This window comes from Sus scrofa, unplaced genomic scaffold (assembly GCF_000003025.6).
Source record: "Sus scrofa isolate TJ Tabasco breed Duroc unplaced genomic scaffold, Sscrofa11.1 Contig1431, whole genome shotgun sequence".
NCBI classification, from domain to species: domain Eukaryota; kingdom Metazoa; phylum Chordata; class Mammalia; order Artiodactyla; family Suidae; genus Sus; species Sus scrofa.
This window is the reverse complement of record NW_018084874.1, coordinates 644,289-664,127: the sequence shown is the minus strand read 5'-3', so window position 1 is coordinate 664,127 and position 19,839 is coordinate 644,289. Positions and strand designations below refer to the sequence as shown.

Here is a 19,839-nt window from a genome sequence, read left to right as displayed (position 1 = left end):
GGTTAGATTGAAGTTGCAAGTTGTGTTTTGTTTCACTGAACGATAAAAAGAGTAATTTGCCATGTCTTTACTTCTATTATTAAAGAGTGAAAATGAATCTGTATGCAACATTATTTTTATTTTTTGGGAAAGTTAATTGCAACTGTGTGGTTCAGGGATTTAGTGCAAGAAGAAGAACAGTTGATGGAAGAAAAGAAAAAGAAAAAAGACGACAAGAAAAAGAAGGAAGCTGCTCAAAAGAAGGTAGTATATGTATAAACTAATTTTCTATTAAGCAGTTTAAACATAGATTAAAGAAGAAAATTATTCTTATCAGATTATTTAAAGCATTTGATTGAATGTTTTAACTTATGTGGAGGTTCATTGTAATATTTAACATCTTTGAGTATGCATATGTAGTAACTTGCTAAGTGTGTACAATGTAATGCATAGTTATTTAATCTTGCCAATAGTTTTTTTTTTCCCCCCGAAGGTAAGTTCTTTTTTGTATAGGTCTTTGTTTTTCAGTTAGGTGTTCCTAAGTTTTCATAATACCTAAATCATTTTATAAGTGAGAAGAACATGGAATTTGTAGCTGCATAGAGAGGATTTGAAATCCACATAGCATACAGAACAGTGTGGCCTTCAACTTTATTTAGCCTCTCTGGGCCTTAGTTTCCGGGTTTTGTAAAATGCAAGTTAAATAAGGTGACATAATATATACGCATAATAATACACGTAATAGGAAGTAAGATAATAAAGGAAATAGTAATAAACATAAAAGGAAATAAAGTTTTTAATAGGAAATAAAGTATCAATGTCCTTTTTTTCTTTTTATTTAGTACCTGGGCTGCTTTTTAAAATTTTCAGGTTATATTAGCATATTTAAATTTGAGGGTGAAGGCAAAACTGCTGCAAAACATCTGTCCAAAACTAGTGAAACCAGCACAAATTGTGGAAAAATAAAAGTTACGTCTATAATTATAAAAGATTTTTAAAAATTAATGCTAAAGGCTGATGCCTGTTAACTAAGCCAGGCACTCATCTCCTACTGTATCAGGGTTTCAAGGACCTAGAAAAATGTTCTAAAAAAGCCAATGAAGTTACGGTTCCATATCTGTAGTCTAATGAATTATGACTTTAATTTTAATATATACCCTTTTTTTAGATACTAGGAAATAGATAATAGACTATAGCAGCATACTTACCTCCCCATCATGTAGTAGGGAAAAACTCAGGATATAAAGTTATGGCAGGTAGGGAACTGTTGAAGCACATTGAGAAGTTCTCAACTCAGTCTGAAATGGGGTAGAAGGATAGGAACATTTTCATAGCATAGAAATTAGTCAAGTGAATAAGGAGCAGAATAGAAAATGGTTCCAGCAGTATAAAATTGGAGTTAAGCATCTATAGCCTGTCGTACAGGTTTTGATTTGAGGGAGTTGGTGGTTGGAAGGAGCCAGGTGTAGAAAGGTCAGGGGAATGAGACTGGAGAAGTTTGTTGTAGCTGTTGGCACCTCTCCCAGTTCGGACACTGGGTATTGGGGAAAACACTGAAGACGTGTTAGTAGAGTGACGTAAAAGTTTATATTTTAGAATGGTATTTAGAAAATTGTGGAACTGGATTGGAAGGGGTGGAAACTAGACAGATACTGATAAAGGGACTATGAAAAGAGTCCACAGAATTTGTCAAAAGGACCTGATAGAAGGGTAACCTAGATTGAGCTTAGGTTCCAGATTGAGTTGGCTAAGTACATTTTGGGGAGCAGTTAAGCAGGTTAGGGGACACACAGAAAGGGGAAAAGAAGAAATACAGCGCAGTTTTGGACTTGCAGAGTTTAGGGTATGATCAAGCTAGTAAACTGGGGAGGGGCGGAGTTCAGAGCACTGTGGAGGATTAAGAGTGATGAGTTGGTAGACTAGGTTAGCCTTGGTCTCAGCCTTTTGATTCCTCAGGAGTGACTGGAAAGAAATGCACTGGTAATTGTTACAGGTTTAGAATAGGTTCCTAGTAGAGAGTTTTGGCATCAATCATACCTTTAGGCCTCTGTGAGAGGCCTGCTGGTATACGGTGGTCTTTGCAAGTTGATCAGTCTTTGCTTCCGATTTGTTATGAAAAAGTATTGTCTTGTGTAAGTCTGAAGTTGAAGGCAAGGCTTATCAGACCCTTGTTCCATGGTGTGAAGGCCAGTTACTTAGTGAGAAGAGCCTTTAAAAAAACTTGAGATTTACTGAGGATGATGGCTTGGGTATACTTCACACAGAATCATTAGTTAAGCAAGCATCCGAGTGAGGCATCAGGTCTTGGTGATCTCTGCTTTTAAGGATTACAAGTTTTAGCTTCTAAGTCAGGATGTATGTGAAATGACTAGAGAAAAGGCCTTAAATTTTTATGTAATGAAGCATGTTTATTTGGAATTTACTCTATTTCTGAGGAAATTCTAAGAAAGGGAGGAGTCACTTGAATAATTTGCGTTGTGGTTTTTTTTAATTGAGGTATAATTGACAGAAAACATTACAGTAGTTTCATGTGTACAACATAATGATTCAATATTTGTATATATTGTGAAATGATCACTGCAGTAAGTCTGGTTGTGTAGCCATACAGTATAGTTGGATATTTTTTTTTCTTATGAGAACTTTTAAGATTTTAAAAATTGTGTTTTAAAAATATGTAATGTAAGTGTAATTTTTAAGACGTAACAGATAATGACTCATTGTTATCTTTATAGTTTTTCATCAAATCTAAATCACCAAATCAGTGTCTTTAACACACAAATGATGATTTTTGTGGCATTTGGCCTCTTACAAAATCCGAAGTGACAGTTCTTCATAGTCCTTACCATTCCATTCCTGCCTCACCACATGGTTTCAGTCTTCCACCCCAGCTGTGTCCTACTGGGACCATCATCACAGGCTGAGAGAGATGGAGAGGGTTTTTTTTTTTTTTCTTTTGCCACATCTTCAGCATTGATGCCTATGTATTCCATAGACAGAGTAATATCTAGTGACTGAACACAACATAAAGGAATATTTATTACTTCTAATAAATGTTAAATTTAGTAGACTAAGCTGCCACTGTAAATAAGGCTGTTCTCCAAATTCCAGATAACCAGCTTATGACCGAATTTGAGTACAACCCATTGGTGAAGTGAGGACAGCTGGTATTCCTGTAGGCTGTTACCAAATAGCTCTTAAAAAAACAAAACAAAGGGGAAAATCTCCCAACTTGGCACACTTATGTCCCATATGAAAGATGGTGAGTCACAGATGTTTTAAGGCAAGTTTCCTCGAGCAAGCTTGCCTTTCGTCTCTAGTAGGAGCCAGCAGGTGTATCTGGGTAGGTGACAGACATCTACATAAACCATTGAGACAGGCCTGTTTATGTACATGTTGAAGCATGAATTCACTACTGCAAAAACAACCTGCCTGCTTTATGTCATCTATGCACACTTAAAAAGAAACAATGTATTTTGGTTTCTGAAAAAGACTTCAGACACTGTTTTAATCCATTCATTTAATGTATAAGGAACCCAGGCATTAAAATGAATTAAGTGTCAACATCAGGGTAACAGAACCTGGAATGGAATTGAAATCTTTTCATTTCCTTAGCTGATATTTTCCCAAAACTCAGTTCCATGGCTTTATTCTTTTGATACAGAACATTATCTTATGCTCTTGCTTTATCTTTCACAAACTAAAGATGAACGTCAAGGCTGGAAATGTGTTATGGTAGTTTTATAAGGCATTTGATAGGTCTTTATGCCATCAATACAGAAAGTCTCTAATGGCCACTGTGGTCTTTTAAAGAAATTTAAATTCAGACCGTGAGTTAATTTTTATTTTAAATAAAAAACTAGGTAGCACAGTTCCTTACACAAACAATTAGATACCAACGTTCACGATGCTATTGATCCTATGGTAGTTTTTCTAATTTTGTCTATTAACTAATATAAATTTAAATATTTAGATTCCTCTAGAATTGTTCATACAAAATTACATGGTTTTTATTATATTTCAGACCAGATTCATCTCTTAGTCTGACTGAGATCTGACTGAATGGCTTTGTTTTTGATTTTTTTTTTTTTTTGAAAAGCCTTCTATTTCACATCTAAGAATTATGGCTGTTTGTATATCTTCTGATTCTGAGTTATCAGAAAATAATTTGATATAGCACAGGAATGTAGATTCTGTACTTAAGGGCAGCAATAGTAATAGGTCATTACCATGGATCTATATATCTAGGTTCTTTTTTTAGGAGAAATTTCTGGAAGGAATCTTGAAGGAAATGTAATGAGGAGGAAAAAAAGAGGATGAGAAATAGGTTAATTATAGAGGGATAACTTAGTGTGAACTTTAGACATGCAGTTGTAGTTCCTAGAAAGCATATAATGGTTGAGGCTTGGAGGGAAGCACCAACACAAGTTGGGATCTTTTGGTGTTGAGAATATTTTGTTTGTTTTTTGCTTTTTTTTTTTTTTTTTTTTTTTTTTTAGGGCCACACCTGCGTCATATGGAAGTTCCCAGGCTAGGGGTCGAATCAGAGCTGCAGCTGCCTGCCTACACCACAGCCATAGCAACACGGGATCCGAGCCTTGTCTGTGACCTACACCACAGTTCACTGCAACACCAAATCCTTAACCCACTGAGCGAGGCCAGGAATTGAACCTGCATGCTCATGATATTAGTCTGATTCCTTACCTGAGCCACAGTGGAAACTCCGAGAATATTTTAAAGTCACTGTTCATGGGTATTTTTGTTACTGTTAAAAGCTTGAAGGAATTTTTATAAAAGGTTGTGGAATTCGAGTTTAAATGAGACTTAGGTTGTAGAAAACTTCAACATTCATTCCCCCTTTTTGGAAATTTTGTATTTGCTAGTCATGTCTCCCAAAGGCCATTTTTGTTCTGAGATTAGGGATCATAGTCAGCAGATTAGGTAGCCAGTTTTCTCAGTAACCTAGGTGGTAATGTAACCGGCCAGGCCTGGAGCACTGCCCTCATCTCATCTAGGGCAGTTAGGTGTTGTCTTTACAGCACTGGTCCTTATTTCAGCTTACTATTCTTGTTTCCTTTAGAACAAAACCAAACCTCATTTAACAGACGTGGGTTCCAGGCAGTATGCTGCTTTCTAAACAATCATTGAAAAGGTCTCTGACAATTAATTATCTCATTTAAAACAAGTGAATTAGACTAGAAAAAGAGAAAAGCAAGACTTGGGAGCTGGGAATGAGTTCAAGTCAGGTCATTACCAAGTGTGGGAGAAAGGAGCCAAAGCATGGGCAGGTAGGGCTGATAACAGCAGCACTAGGTAATCTCTCTGTTGCATGCTTTCTGTATGCTAGGCACTGTCCTGAGCTACATACCTCTCTCTCTCTCCCCCCCCATTCCTCCCTCCCTCTCTCTCTTTGCCCCCCTCTCTTCTCCCCCTACCCCCCCCCCAGCCCTTTCCCCTAAGCGCTTTATCTGAGTGTAATCCTTTTAGCCTCACAACAACTCTGAGGTAGATGTTTTTGTTCCTGTCTTATAGATGAGGAGGCCAAGCCTTAGAGAAGTGAACTAATTTTGACCAAGGTCACACTGTAAATGTTGGAGCCTGCATTCAAAGCCAGGCAGTCTGGCTTCAGACTCTGGGCTCTTCACCACTGAAATATACTTAGGGATGGAGGAACTGGGACAAATGGTGCAGAGCCTAACCAAAAGCACCTGGCATGCTGTGTGTCTGCCACTGATGCGCCTTCAGTAGCAAATTCAGGCAGTTGTGATCATTGCTTTGGAATCACCACTCAGGTTTTTTGTTTCTTTTTTGGCTGCACACCCACAGCATATGGAAGGGATAGAATCTCAGCTGCAACCCATACCACAGCTGTGGCAACACCAGATCCTTAACTCACTGTGCCACAGTGGAAACTCCCTGTTTTTAAGAGAAAAAAAAAAAAGTTCAAAATTGAAATAGTCTTGCTTCTCCATTTGTCAGTCTTTTAATTCTGTTGTACAAGAAGATTCAAAATGATACCTCATGTTTGAATAGTATTATTTTCTCCAGTTGAGGGATTAGGAAACTGAGACCCAGAGGGTTAAATGACAGCATCATTTAAAAGGAAAAAAAGGAGTTCCCTTTGTGGTGCAGGGGAAACGAATCCAACTAGGAACCATGAGGTTGCAGGTTCGGATGATCCCTGGTCTCGCTCAGTAGGTTAAGGATCCAGCATTGCTGTAAGCTACAGACGCTGCAGACGCTGCTCAGATCTGGTGTTGCTGTGGCTCTGGCGTAGGCCAGCATCTACAGCTCCAATTTGACCCCTAGCCTGGGAACCTCCATATGCCGCATGTACGGCCGTAAAAGGACAGAAAGACAATAAATAAGTAAATGGGGGGAAAAAAAAAGAGCTGAAGTTAATTTTTGTATATTTTATATAATCCAGTATATCCTGAGTATTACTATTTTAACATGTAATCAGTATAAAATACTGGTGAAATAATTTACCTTTTTAAATACTACATAATAGAAATCTGGTATGTATTTTATGCATATCACTTCAGACTAGCTGTATTTCAATAGTCAGTAACCATATGGGAATAGTAGCCACAATTTTGAACACTGCAGACACATACTCTTAAAATCACTAACCCCAACTGGAAAATTCTCTTTTTAATAGTTTCAGTAATGCACAGGGTCCCTGGACCAACTCACAACCCTATTTATTTATTTGGCTACGCCTGTGGCATATGGAAGTTCCTGGGCCAAGGATCAAATCTGAGCTGAAGCTGTGACCTATGCCACAGCTGTGGCAATGCCAGGTTTTTAACACACTGCACTGGACTGGGGATCAAACCCATGGCGCCACGGAGATAATGCTGGATCCTTTTTTACCTGCTGCGCCATAGCGGGAACTCCAAAAACCTATTTAAAACAAATGTAGCTATCAATTCCACTTCCTCCTAATCAGGAGCTCTTGGGTTCTGTAACTTAACATTCTTTCACTGTATTAGCTTTGTTCTGTTGGGTAGACCTCTTTGAGGGTCTCCTTGGTGCTGGTCTCTGTAGATGACATGTTAATGAGATTGACCGTTGCTTTCTGAAGCAACCTGTAATTTTTTGTTTGTTTTTCTCAAAGGAGTTGGCATAGTAGATATCCTTTATGTTGTAAGGCCTAGAAGAGCAGCACTGAATATTTTGGGATGTAGTAGTGTGGCCCTAGTTTTTATGTACTGTAACTTAGTTTCCTTTGCAAGTAAACTGTGGAAGAGACCAGGAGAGTTGAACAACAACAACAAAAAAAAACGAAAACAAAACCCAAAACGAAACAACACACGATCTGTTTACATCATGCAGAATACCTTTTGTGTTGATTTTTTTATTTTTTGGGCTTTAGAAAACTATGTATCTTTTTGTTTGACATGATACTTAGAATCCTTGAACTTATTCAGACACTGAGTTCTCTCTAATAAAACTTTATTGTACTACCAGATTTTGCAAATGATTTCTCCCAGAAATTAGTTAAGTGTTCAAGCTAGTTGACTGGTCTTTTGCCATTGTCCTTCCATCATGTTTTTTTAATTTTTGATTCATATAAAGTAAAAGATGGCCTCCATTATTTTACTATCACCAGTGCTCTAAAAGTTAGCAAAGCGCTTCAATGCCTCGACTGACTTTGGCTGTTCAGGGAAAGATAAATGTTTGGTATAGTTTCAGTTTTAGGGTAATTGCCATATGGTTCTTTACCGTATAGTTCTATGATGATACAATTTTTAAAATGTTTTTGGTACCCGTTTAATATGACTAAGCAAAATCAATTATCATGCCCTATGATAATTAAGAAAAGTTTTATCTCCATTTAGAAACAATTCATAGTTATTCAGGTACTAATTATTCAGTCTTTCCTCACCTTCCTGCCTGTCCTTGTACCTTATTTTTTAGGACTCCCACCCAGTTGGGCACCATCAAAAGCTGAGTTTTCTTTGTGACCTCTGTCTATAATCAATTTGTTTGTTTGTTTGTTTGTTTTTTGAGGCGCTTGAAGTTTGAGGCAGGCACCTTGAGGCAGTCCTCCTGTCCTCAGTTTCCTCTCCTTGTTGTGGCAGAGACAGTGGAAGTAGGGGCAAGCATGGGAAGCAGCGCCCGTGTCAGTTTAGCTTCAGAACAGGAATTTTAACTGAATCGTCAGGTGTGTCAGAAGTGACAGATATGTTTGAAAATATTTCCCACCCCAAAATACTTAAAAGTTAACTATACTTAACTGTAGCAGCCAGTCTAACTCTCAGAGGAGTTAAATTTAATACTAATTTGGCCAAAGCAGTTATATGCAGCTTTTCTTCCGGAAAACTTAATTCATCTTTTATCATTTGAAACAAGAAAATTTGAAGCTGTTAAAACTTATGTAGAACTCATTAGATCCATTAAAGGTAAAGGTGACAGTTACATAAAAATAGTTGTAAAACTAAATGATGAGAAAAGTACAGTTTATTATTATGTATTGTTATAGAATGGTATCTGCTTTGTGCCTAAATCATTTCAAGAATTTTTTTTATTAGTAAACATTGTGTCAGGGACAATGGGGCACATCTGTGGGAAAAGCATGCTTTTCTGCATATCTTTTCCTATGCAGTTCATCTGAATGACAGATTCTTTATTTAATAAAAGTGTGTATGTCTTATATAGTAGTAATATATGAACATTTTATCATAACAATCCATTTCTTTCAGTTTCATATTTACATTGTTTTTTGTTTGTTTGTTTTTATTTTAGGCCACTGAACAAAAAATCAAAGGTACGTTATTTAAAGCTATTTTTAAAATCTTTTTTTCATTAAAGCAAGGTTGTTGATATGCATTGTTATTCAACTCCAGGATGGGAGAGAGAAGAACATGAAAGGAGCAAAGGGGTGGGGACAAACTTCATCACCCTGGAGTCCTCTTTTGGGATTTATGGTTTCTCGTAGTGTGTATTACCACTTTAAAAATATACTGTCTCAAGACCTGCCTTATGACTATCTCCTAGGATAAAACTACCTCCTAACATACTCCTTGGATTTGAGTCTTTGGACACGTGTGCCTTTCCCTCAGTCTTTCATCGAAAAGTCTTCTTGTCTGGAGCTACTTTATTCTTTGTTATCTGTGTGCCGTTGTCCCCCTTCTTCCTGTAGGCAGACAGTGACATCCATTCTGTGTTATCACTGAGAACGGTAGATTGCTAATAACCTTATGGTGAGGTTGAATAGCCCCCAGTATGGGCCAAGCAAAAGTCTTTAGGCTGGTAAGGAAATAGGTACCTAATTTCTCTCACATCCTGAATCAGGAGTTCTTCACCCACCCAGGAGTTGATTACCTGGTAATGAAAGATTTAGAGCTCTCAGATGCCAAACTTGTTAGGCCTAAAGGTTCTGAATTTTTACTTAAGTTACTACCAAAAGTGTTATCTCTGCATTTGGTTGATAGCTGCACTCAAAACTGCCTCTCTTCATTAGAGGTCAGTGTTGTTTAAGATAACATTTTTGAGGTGCAGTTGTATAAGAGTAAACAAAATTGTAGTTCATGTTTTATTGGAGAAAGAGTGTCAAAAGAAGGACACACCCAAGCATACTGTAGTGTAATGCGATTTGGTTAAAGATGCCTAAGTTGTCTGGGAGCATAGAGGAGCGAAATTAGACTACACAGTGGGTTAAGGAAGACCTCCTTGAAATTGTGAGTCTTAAAAGATGCGATGGCTAGGGAGTTCCCGTGTGACTCAGCAGAAATGAACCTGACTAGTATCCATGAAGACGCAGGTTTGATCCCTGGCCCCACTCAGTGCGTTAAAGATGCTCTGTTGCCGTGAGCTGTGGTATAGGTTGCAAACCAGGCTCAGATCCCATGGTGCTATGGCTGTGGAATAGGCTGGCAGGTGCAGTTCCAAAATTCAACCCCTGGCCTGGGAACTTCTATATGCTGCAGATGTGGCCCTAAAAAGCAAAAAAAAAAAAAAAAAAAGAGAGAGAGAGAGAGCAAGAGATGGCTAGTCAAAGGAGTGAAATGGCATAGGGATAGGCATGACTAAAGGCATAGAGACAAGAAATAATGTGCTGTTGTATGCATTGGTGGTATTCCTAGAGCATTAAGTACCCAGTGATAAGTGGGCAGGGTTGAGGGTTTTTCTTAGAGAGATAGGTGGGGGCCAGGTTCAAGAGGGCCATATATGCTCATTGTACCAAGGAACTCTGACTTGGATAGACAATTAGGAGCTTAAGCAGAGGGTGACTTTTTTTTTTTCCTTTTGAAAATCTGTCAGACACTTGTGAACATGGAGAGTGCTAGTTGAAAGATGGGCAGGATTTTTGAAAGACGGAGGTAACAGAAAAAAGGTACTGGGCAGAGGAGGTAGGTGGACAAGAAGAGGGAATATTGAGAGAAGGAGTCTAGAGGTGTTGAGAGGAGGCGGCAGAATATAGTATGGAGGTAGGAGGAACCAGTGGACTTTGTGCTGGTTAGAGTGGAGAGCCAGCCAAGATTTTGGCATTTAGAGGTCATGGTCATAAGCAATGCTTCAGGAACATTTCTTGTCAGTCGTGTCTAATGTCACCACATATGAACAGTCCCAGAGAGGGAAGAGAAGGAAAGGAGAGGGTGAGGAGGTCTTGGCAGTAGAGTAGGAGATGATGACAGATGTGTGAGATGTGATTGTACAGGATCGGCAACTGGTGATGGGAAGAGGAATTGAAGCCGATATGGTGGCTTTGAACCGGCATGGCTAAGAAAGTTACCAGGGATATGAAAGGATGTAGGGAGTAACATTGCCAGATTAATTTAGTAGGAACATGACCAAATTAATTTCCTTAGAACTCTACTTTTCTCATACTGCTCCCCTCGATAGGAATGTTAAGTTGTTCCTTGTTACTTTGCTTCAAAACCAAGTTCCTGGAGTCCCTGTCGTGGCTCAGTGGTAACGAACCCAGCTAGTATCCATGAGGATGCGGGTTTGATCCCTGGCCTTGCCCGGTGGGTTAAGGATCCAGCGTTACTGCGAGCTGTGGTGTAGGTTACAGATGTGCCTCAGATCCCAAGTTGCTGTTGCTGTGGCATAGGCTGGCAGCAGCAAAACAAAACAAGAAAACCAAACTTCTGTGGTTGGCTTTCAAAGCTCTCTTTAACCTAGCCTTCCATGACTTAACCAACTTGTTTCCCAAGTGGGTTAAAACCTTTATGCTTTTCAGATCATTTATACTTTATACTTTTCAGGTCATTCTTATCTTTTTCATGTTCATTTCTGTTTCTATTTCTTTTAGTCCCATTTCTCAGCCAAAGATGCCTTTCAGCTTTTCTAAACCTCTCAAAATTCGTTTTCTAATAGATCCCTTCAACTACCTTTCTGATTTCTTAGGATGCTGTGATGTACATTCAACTTGGGGCATTCACTTATATTCTTTTAGATTTTTGACTGGTTCATGGATATTTGTTTCTTCAACATGAGCTTTAAGTATCTACTACTGTTTACATCCTTTATGAATATAGATAATTATTTTACATCTATACATAAAATACAAATATATTTGAATCTTTTTGTTTTTAGATTTTCCACAATCCTGAGAACATTAGGTTGCGTGTATAAAAGTCACTTCAAAAGGCTTTTTATGCTGTTTTGCCAACTATTTTACTCCCTTCAGCCTTCTTTTGATGGCAGTGCCCTTCATACTTGGTCGCACTAATTCTGATCCATGAAAATGTATTTATTTTTGTAGTGTGTATCATATCTATGTAGGGTTTATGGTTGCAGGTTTGTCGTGATTAGATTACAAATTGAGGGCTTGTGGGATGGGTTTGGCCCACACAGTCATTGTTTTTTTACTAAACTTTATTTTGGAGTAATTTAATGATTTATCGAAACGTTGAAAAGATACTACAGAGAGTTCCCATTTACACCTCACCCGATTCCCCGTTATTAATATTTTACATTTCTATGGTACATTTGTCAAAACTAAGGAACTGACATATGTTGGTATTACTGAACTCCAGACTGCATTTAAAGTGCACCACTTCCTCCGTGAATTTTCAGCTCTAGGATACAAGATAATTTGTTTACTTGACCATGTCTCCTCAATCTCCTGTAGTCTCCACACAGTGTTTTTATTGTTATCCTGTACATTTTTAATTGATCGCCAACATTTAAAAAATTGGGAGAATTTATCTAATTCAGAGTTACGGTTTATGCTCCCAATGTCCTTTTGTCTTTCTGTATCATAGAATCTATGTAAAGCCCAGGTTTAGTCCCATGTGGCTAATATGACTGAGGAACTGAATCTCTCCCCCCCACCAACCCCATCTGCAGCATGTGGACGTTCCTGGGCCAGGGATTTAACCTGTGCTACAGCTGTGACTTCTGCCACAGCTGCTGCAACGGAGGATCCTTAACCTGCTCTGCCGTAAGGAAACTTCCCTGAATTTTTGGTTTTATTGGACCAAGTGACTGTAAAGCCTCTTTGGTTAAGAGTCAAGATTTTAGTGCTTAGACTGAGCGTAGCTGGTTAGGCTTGGCACCCCCTATAGAACTCTGCCTTGGAGTTCCCTTTGTGGCTCAGTGGAAACAAATCCGACTAGTATCCATGAGGATGTGGGTTCGACCCCTGGCCTCTCTCAGTGGGGTAAGAATCCACCGTTGCTGTGAGCTGTGGTATAGGTTGCAGATCGGCTCAATCTTGGATTGCTGTGGCTGTGGTGTTATAGCTCTGATTCGACCCCTAGCTCAGGGGTCATGTGCTGTGGGTGTGCCCCCTCCCAAAAAAAAAAGAACTCTGCCTTAATGAGCTAATTATTTTTCTAAGGCTACTGCCATTCCCACTTAAATAACACCTACTAAGGTTGCTGTCATTCAGCGGTGAAACTGTTTGTATAAAAGTTGGGTTTTAGTATGGTATCATAAATTGAATTCTTGACTGGCTTTCTTATTGAAGACATCTTGATGTTTATTTCTTGGTGCAGTGGACTCATGCTTCATCTAATAAAAATGTGGCCTGGTATAATGAATGATGTAATGAAATTCTTGAACATTTTATTCTTACCTTGTGACTTGAATTTTGAAAAACTCTAAGGAGAATAACTCTTTGACTATTTGAAATTCCTTTCAAAAATATGTATATTTGTATCTCTTTGAAACAGCAGGGCAGTGAGGTATAGGAATCAATGGATAAACTTTAAGATAGCCTGTAGCTATACTATACATTGTAGAGGCAGGGAAAAAGTGATTGGGAACTCCATCAAGAATAACGGTCATTTAAAAAAAAAAAAAAGCTTTTCAGCTCTGATACTGCTTATTTTGGAAGCATACTGCTTACATATTCCTTGAAAAAGAATAAGCATTGTTGATTTTTGACTGCCAATATTTGTCTCTCTATCAATCTATCTGTCTATCATGCGAATGCTTTCTTCAGGTGACTTCATAAGCAAGCTATATTTCAGAGATTAACAAATCCTAGAGCTCCTAAAGGAGATAGGGGAGCCTGGGATGGAAGCAGGAATAGAGAAAATTTGATACAGATTTTTTTGTGTTCCTAGCGATCCATACGAAGTTAGTTACTACTGCTCTTCTCTTTCTGGATTAATTAAAAGCTCATGTGAAAATCGAATAAACATTTAAAACACATTTTTGTTCCTGCCACAGTTGGAAACTGTTACTTGTATTCAGTTCTAGCCTTACTATTTGTTTTTCTGCCAGGCACAATTTCATTATTTATATCCATTGATCTAGGGAGCGATCAAAGTATTGAAGAGCTGTTAAATCAGCTGCATGTCACATCATGGTAGAGACCTTGTAATAGCTACCTCTGAGCACTTACTAGGTAACATGCACTGTTTTATATTTACTTCATTTAATCAAGTGGATATTCTAAGTATTTACTTACTAATACTGAGTGGGTAAAAGTGATTCAGGAGCAGACCTAAAGGCTTCATGGGCTAAGAGTAACCCTTAACGTGTGGGACGCAGAGAAGGAGCCAGGGCAGAACTGTGAGACTTCATGCAGTGGATATTTAAAAACGAATATGGCAAGAGAGCTTCATCAGCGTGTTCTGGCACATTTAGTCCCTTCAACAGTCCTATGAAAGTGAGTAGTATTCTCACCATTTACACGTGAAATCAAGACTCAGAAAAGTGAAGAAACTTGACTTGGTTATGCATTGATTAGTTTCTGAGTCAGAATTGGACCACTAACCCTATTGGACTCTCCTTCTTTTTCTTTGAAAATAGCCCTGTAGTTAGTAACTTTGGAAGACACTATTGCCCATGCTTTAATAGTATTCAGTGAATGAACTAAAACAATGTGTCTTTTAAAAACATGGAAAGACCTTTTAACAGACTTTTTTTGGTGTGTGTCTTTTTAGGGCCTTACCCGAGGCATATGGAGGATCCCAGGCTAGGGGTTGAATCAGAGCTGCTCTAGCCTAAGCCACAGCCAGGATCTGAGCTGCGTCTGCAACCTACACCACAGCTCACAGCAACACCAGATCCTTAACCCACTGAGCAAGGCTAGGGATCAAACCTTCGACCTCATGGATGCTAGTTAGATTTGTTTCTGCTCAGCCACGATGGGAACTCCCCTTTTAACAGATTTTATAGTATTTCCCTTTGGACCAAGCACAAAGAAGTAGATAAAAAACATTGTATCTCCAGCATAACTTTTTGAAGCAAGGAGGATTTGACAACTTTGTGATGCATGAAGTGGTTGGCTTTTCAGAAATCATTTAACATTTATGAAATATTTATTGTGTACTGACCCTATTCATGCATTGTTGTGGTCACTGTTGTACATGAACAAAACAAACCCCATGTGCTTGTCCCCACTGTGTTTCCATTCTCATCTTTGTTTTAGTTTGGTTAAGGTAAGTGTATTTACCTACATCTCGGTTGAGCGCTCCATTTTCTCCTTGAAATCTTAAGTTCTCAGTCTCAAAGACTCCTATAATAATGAAATTCAGAAACTGTGGTAGCTTGACAAAGGATCACTGTACTGCATAGATTGTCATTGGAGAAAACTGAGGCCCAAATTGATTGTGACTCGAAGCATGTTGACTAAACTTGTTCACATAATGGCACATGTAGAAAGTAACATTTGTGGGGCCGTTAGGATGAACAGAAGAAACTACTTTCAGCTGAAAATGACTCATAAGAGTCTGGTCACCCAGCCTCTGTGAAGTGCTGCTCCTTGCAGAATACCTATAATCTTTTTTCTGTCACACAGGTGGGAAGGTCTACTATTAGAATTGGCGCTCAACCAAGTTCACTGTTTTTCTGCACAGTATACATGATAGAAACACGACCTTTATACCATAGGCAGGTATGAAGTAATACTTGGAAGACCAGGTTTTGATTCCAAATGTGCCATGATAGTTCTTTGGCTTTATGAGAGATTTTGAAGGCAGATGTGTGCTGACCCCTTTGAAGAAGTGGAGGTTCTTACTAAGAGTTTACTAATGGCAAGTGTGTTTCTTCCTGTGAAGATGTCTTTGAGCTGTGCGACAAATAAGACTTCTAGCTGTGCACTAACAGGAGGGAATGGCCTGCTGCCTCCATGGAAAATAGTCAATAATTTTATTGTTTTGGAGCATATCACAGTCATCATTTTTCATTTTCTCCTATTGAGAAGGAAATGATTTTTATATAGATTTATACATGTAAATCTGGATTTATGTATTCATGAGGTTATGAAGAATGCTAAGGACTCCTTTTTGTTTTAGGTAAGAACCATTTTATTTCTACCAAATGTAGATGTGTTTGCTTATAAATAGTAATACATTTTTCAAATAAGTAAAGTGAAAGATTTTGATTTCAGATGTTTGGTGAGACTGGAGCAGGACAAAGGAGACAGGAAATAGATATTAGAAAAGCAGAGATAAATGCAATTAACAAAGTAAACTGTTGTCAGAAACCAGATGCAGAAACTCATGAGCCCATGGTTGCTGGAGCCTTACGGGAGTATCTTGGGGTTGTGTCCTGAGCCCTGAGAAGTGGCAACATTTGGTTATCAGTTTTGAAGAAAAATCAAAAGAGTCTTTTGGGTTAAATTTTGGGGTAGAAATCAGGATGGATAAGAATAGCTTTATCAGTTATAATCAAAAGCTTCAGACTGAAAAAAATACTAGTTTTTTTTTTAAGATTAAGGAATGTTTAAACTTTAGTTGATTTACAAAGAAAAAAGCACATTAGATATCATTATTTCACTTTTGTATACTTGTAGTTCTAATAAGAATAGTAGCCATGGTTCAGAATGCATACTGAGTAAGAACTCTCACAGTAGCCTTAGTGAAAGTGTGCCTAATAAAATGGTACTTACAGACAGAATTTTGCCAGAAGTAAAAAGCATTGATTCATGTAATGAGATAATCCTGGAATTATAGCATCAACTTGGTATTTTGCTTAAGTCTTCTGGATCAGATAAATTTGGGTATGAATACCACCTTTGTATTTCTTTACCTCTTTGACCTTGAACAAGTATTATAACCTCTAAACTTCTGATTTGACTCTGTTAAAAGGAGATAATCCAGGCTACATAATGTGGGAATGAAAGTGATGTATAATACAGAACGTAAATCACAGGATCTGGAGAGTAGGGCATGCTGCCTGTGTAATAGATAACTTACTATTATAGATGCTGTTTAGACCTTTTTGATTGGTAGTTTTCACAGTGATTAACCCAGAATTAGTCATTCCTCTCTTTTTGGAGAGTTTGATTTTGCTCTTAGAAGTCAAAGACGAAAATTTATATTGGGAGGAACATTGGTCAGATTTGGCTTAAAATTTTAGTTCTGCCGTTTACTAGATCTTTAATCGTGGGCAGCCTTCTTCTGAGCTTAGTTGCCTTATTGGCAATACTTCAAACGCATAGAATCATGGTGAGACTAAAAAGATATTAGATAAATTGCCTGGCATCCAGCTGATGATACTCGGTAAATTTTAACTTCCAGAACTGTGGTTTTGCAGTATCCTAGCAACCTTTCAGTCCCTTAAAACAACATACTAGCAGTTTCCTCAGTCATTTTCGAGTTCTTCTTCGCACACGGGCGATGACTCGCTTTTTCCTCTCATTAAAGTAGAACCCAGCCCAGCATGGGTGAATCACAGTACAGTGTCTTTGCCATTGTGCAGGAAATATGTCTTTCATCATGAGAATGAGATATATTATCTTTATAAATTGGTCAGGCCAAGTTTGCATTATATTGCTTTGATTTATATTTGTTCATTGGTAAAATGGAGTATCATATGTTTAACTACTTGTGCTTTTTTGCTCTTAGAAATTGCCTCTTCTTCTCTACCATTTACCTCTTGGACCTAGAGATTTTGTTATCTATTTACACAAGCTCTCTGTATAGTAAGCTTATTAACATCCCTTTTGATGTGTTTGATGTAAGTATTTCTGAGATGATGTTTGAGAATGTTCTGAGGATGAGATACCAGGCAGAAATAGCTAAATGTCAGACCTCATAGGGGATGCATATGCAGAAGATGCAAATAATACATTCAAAAAGAAGGAAAGCAAAATTGAACAAAATGTATATTCTCAGCTTAAACTCTGGTCCTAAACTCTAGTGGCTCTGTTGAATGCTTTCTTTTTTTTTTTTTTTTTTTTTTGCCTTTGTCTTTTTGTCTTTTGTTGTTGTTGTTGTTGCTATTTCTTGGGCCGCTCCCTCGGCATATGGAGGCTCCCAGGCTAGGGGCTGAATCGGAGCTGTAGCCACCGGCCTACGCCAGAGCCACAGCAACGCGGGATCCGAGCCGCGTCTGCAACCTACACCACAGCTCACGGCAACGCCGGATCGTTAACCCACTGAGCAAGGGCAGGGACCGAACCCGCAACCTCATGGTTCCTAGTCGGATTCGTTAACCACTGCGCCACGACGGGAATTCCTGAATGCTTTCTTATGTTAGGCTTAGCAGCCTTAAACCAAAACAGTACCTTTTCCCCTTCTGTTAGAGAAAACTGGGATGGGCAGTGGGAGAGGAAGGAATGGACACATTTAACTTGTTCCAAAGGGCAAATGTTTTCTAGTTTGCCATTTAATTTGGAATAAACATACACACGGTCTTCAAAAAATATATTGCATAATTTTATTTGCTCAGACTTAACAATTTTTACTCATAGGTTTCTAGACTTTTATGCTCAGAAAACCTACCATTTACCAGAATTTAGAAAAAGGTTTTCTTGTGTTTTCTAAAAGCTTTTTAAAAAGTAGCATTTTATAGTATTCTAATTTATCTGAACTTCATTTTTATATATTTTTAGAATATTTTCCTTAAAAGATCATTTTATTTATTTATTTGCCTTTTTGCCTTTTCTAGGGCCGCTTCCCACGGTATGTGGAGGTTCCCAGGCTGGGGGTCTAATCAGAGCTATAGCTGCCAGCCTGCGCCAGAACCACAGCAACGCAGGCTCTTGAGCTGCGTCTGTGACCTATACCACAGCTCATGGCAACGCTGGATCATTAACCCACTGAGCAAGGCCAGGGATCGAACCCACAACCTCATGGTTCCTAGTCAGATTCGTTAACCACTGTGCTACAACAGGAACTCCTAGAATATTTTCTAATTAAAAATCAGTTACTTTTCCTGTATTTCTTAAATAATTTGTATCTTCAGTGATTCATGACAATTCCTTTGTTATAACTTTTCGACACTCCCCCCTGCCCCCAGGGCTACAGCTATGACATAAGGAAGTTCTCAGGCTAGGTAGGGGTCAAAGTGGAGCTGTAGCTGCTGGCCTATGGCACAGCAAAGCCAGATCCAAGCCACATCCTTGACCTGTCCTGCAGCTTGCAGCAACGCCAGATCCTTAACCCACTGAGTGACATGAGGAATTGAACCCATATTCTCAAGGGTACTAGTTGGGTTCTTAACCTGCTGAGCCACAGTGGGAACTCATTTTTTTGTTTAATTTCAGTATGTTTCACTCATTTTGTTTGTTTGTTTAGTTTCAGTGTGTTTGGGAGTTTTATGTTATTCTTATTAGTAACTTCTAGTTGAATTCTTAAGTGTTACCTCTTTTGGGGGGGGAGTCACAAACAGACATCAAAAGTTCTCTAAATGTTACTATAGTAACTACTAGAACAGTTTCCCACATTTACATGTCAAATCACATGTGATACTGCATTTTAAAAAACACAGATTCTGGAGTTCCCTTTGTGGCTCAAGGCATTAAGAACCCAACATAGTGTCCATGAGGATGCAGGTTCATCTCTGGCCTCACTCGGGGCTAAGGATCCTGCGTTGCTGCAGGCTGTGGCTTAGTCTGCAGCTGCAGCTCTGATTCAACCCCTAACACAGGAATTTACCTATGGCACAGGTGAGACTATAAAAGGAAAAAAAGAAAGAAAGGCAGGAAGAAAATATAAATAAAAATACAAATTCTGATTTAGTAATCTGTGAGGCTTAAAGAGTCTTTTTTTTTTTTTTTTTTTTTAAACAAGTGCCCCATAGCACTTTTCCCCTCCTTTTGGTCACACCTGTGACATATGGAAGTTCCCAGGCTAGGAGGTCATATCAGAGCTGCAGCTGCCAGTGTATGCAACAGCAGCAACTTGTGATCCAAGCCGAGTCTGGGAACTACATCTTGGCTCACAGAACGCCAGATCCTTAACCCACTGAGTGGGGTCAGAGATTGAACCTGCATCTTCATGGACACTAGTCAGATTCATTTCTGCTGAGCCACAATGGGAACTCCCGTAGCACTTTAAATAAATTTGGAGATCCCTTCTAGAATTGTAAGTTATGAAAGAGAGACCTCAGGGCAATCTGACTTTTTTTCTTTTGAAAGATGTGCCTCTGCCTGAAAAATAAAAATTTCAATCATCCCGCTTTTTGCATCTCACATATTTGGATGAGATTTGATGGATAGATTAACCA

General features: G+C 38.6%; 1 protein-coding gene across 25 annotated transcripts in view; it reads left to right on the top strand.

Annotated features, from left to right (window-relative positions):
* TNRC6A (trinucleotide repeat containing 6A) overlaps positions 1–19,839 on the top strand; it is a 244,869-nt gene that overhangs the window by 159,685 nt on the left and 65,345 nt on the right. For 17 of the 25 annotated variants that reach the window (XR_002341001.1, XR_002341000.1, XR_002340999.1 and 14 more), the window contains 2 exons: positions 156–243; positions 8,728–8,749. The exons of 5 other annotated variants lie outside the window; for them this stretch is intronic. Coding sequence is in view for 14 of the 20 variants with exons in the window: in XM_021081315.1 (XP_020936974.1) it covers positions 156–243; positions 8,728–8,749 (110 nt within the window). In the remaining 6 variants the exon portion in view is untranslated. Of the gene's footprint in view, positions 1–155; positions 244–4,612; positions 5,129–8,727; positions 8,750–19,839 lie in introns of those variants that run through there. 3 more of the 25 variants (XM_021081337.1, XM_021081335.1, XM_021081336.1) reach the window with 2 other exon arrangements.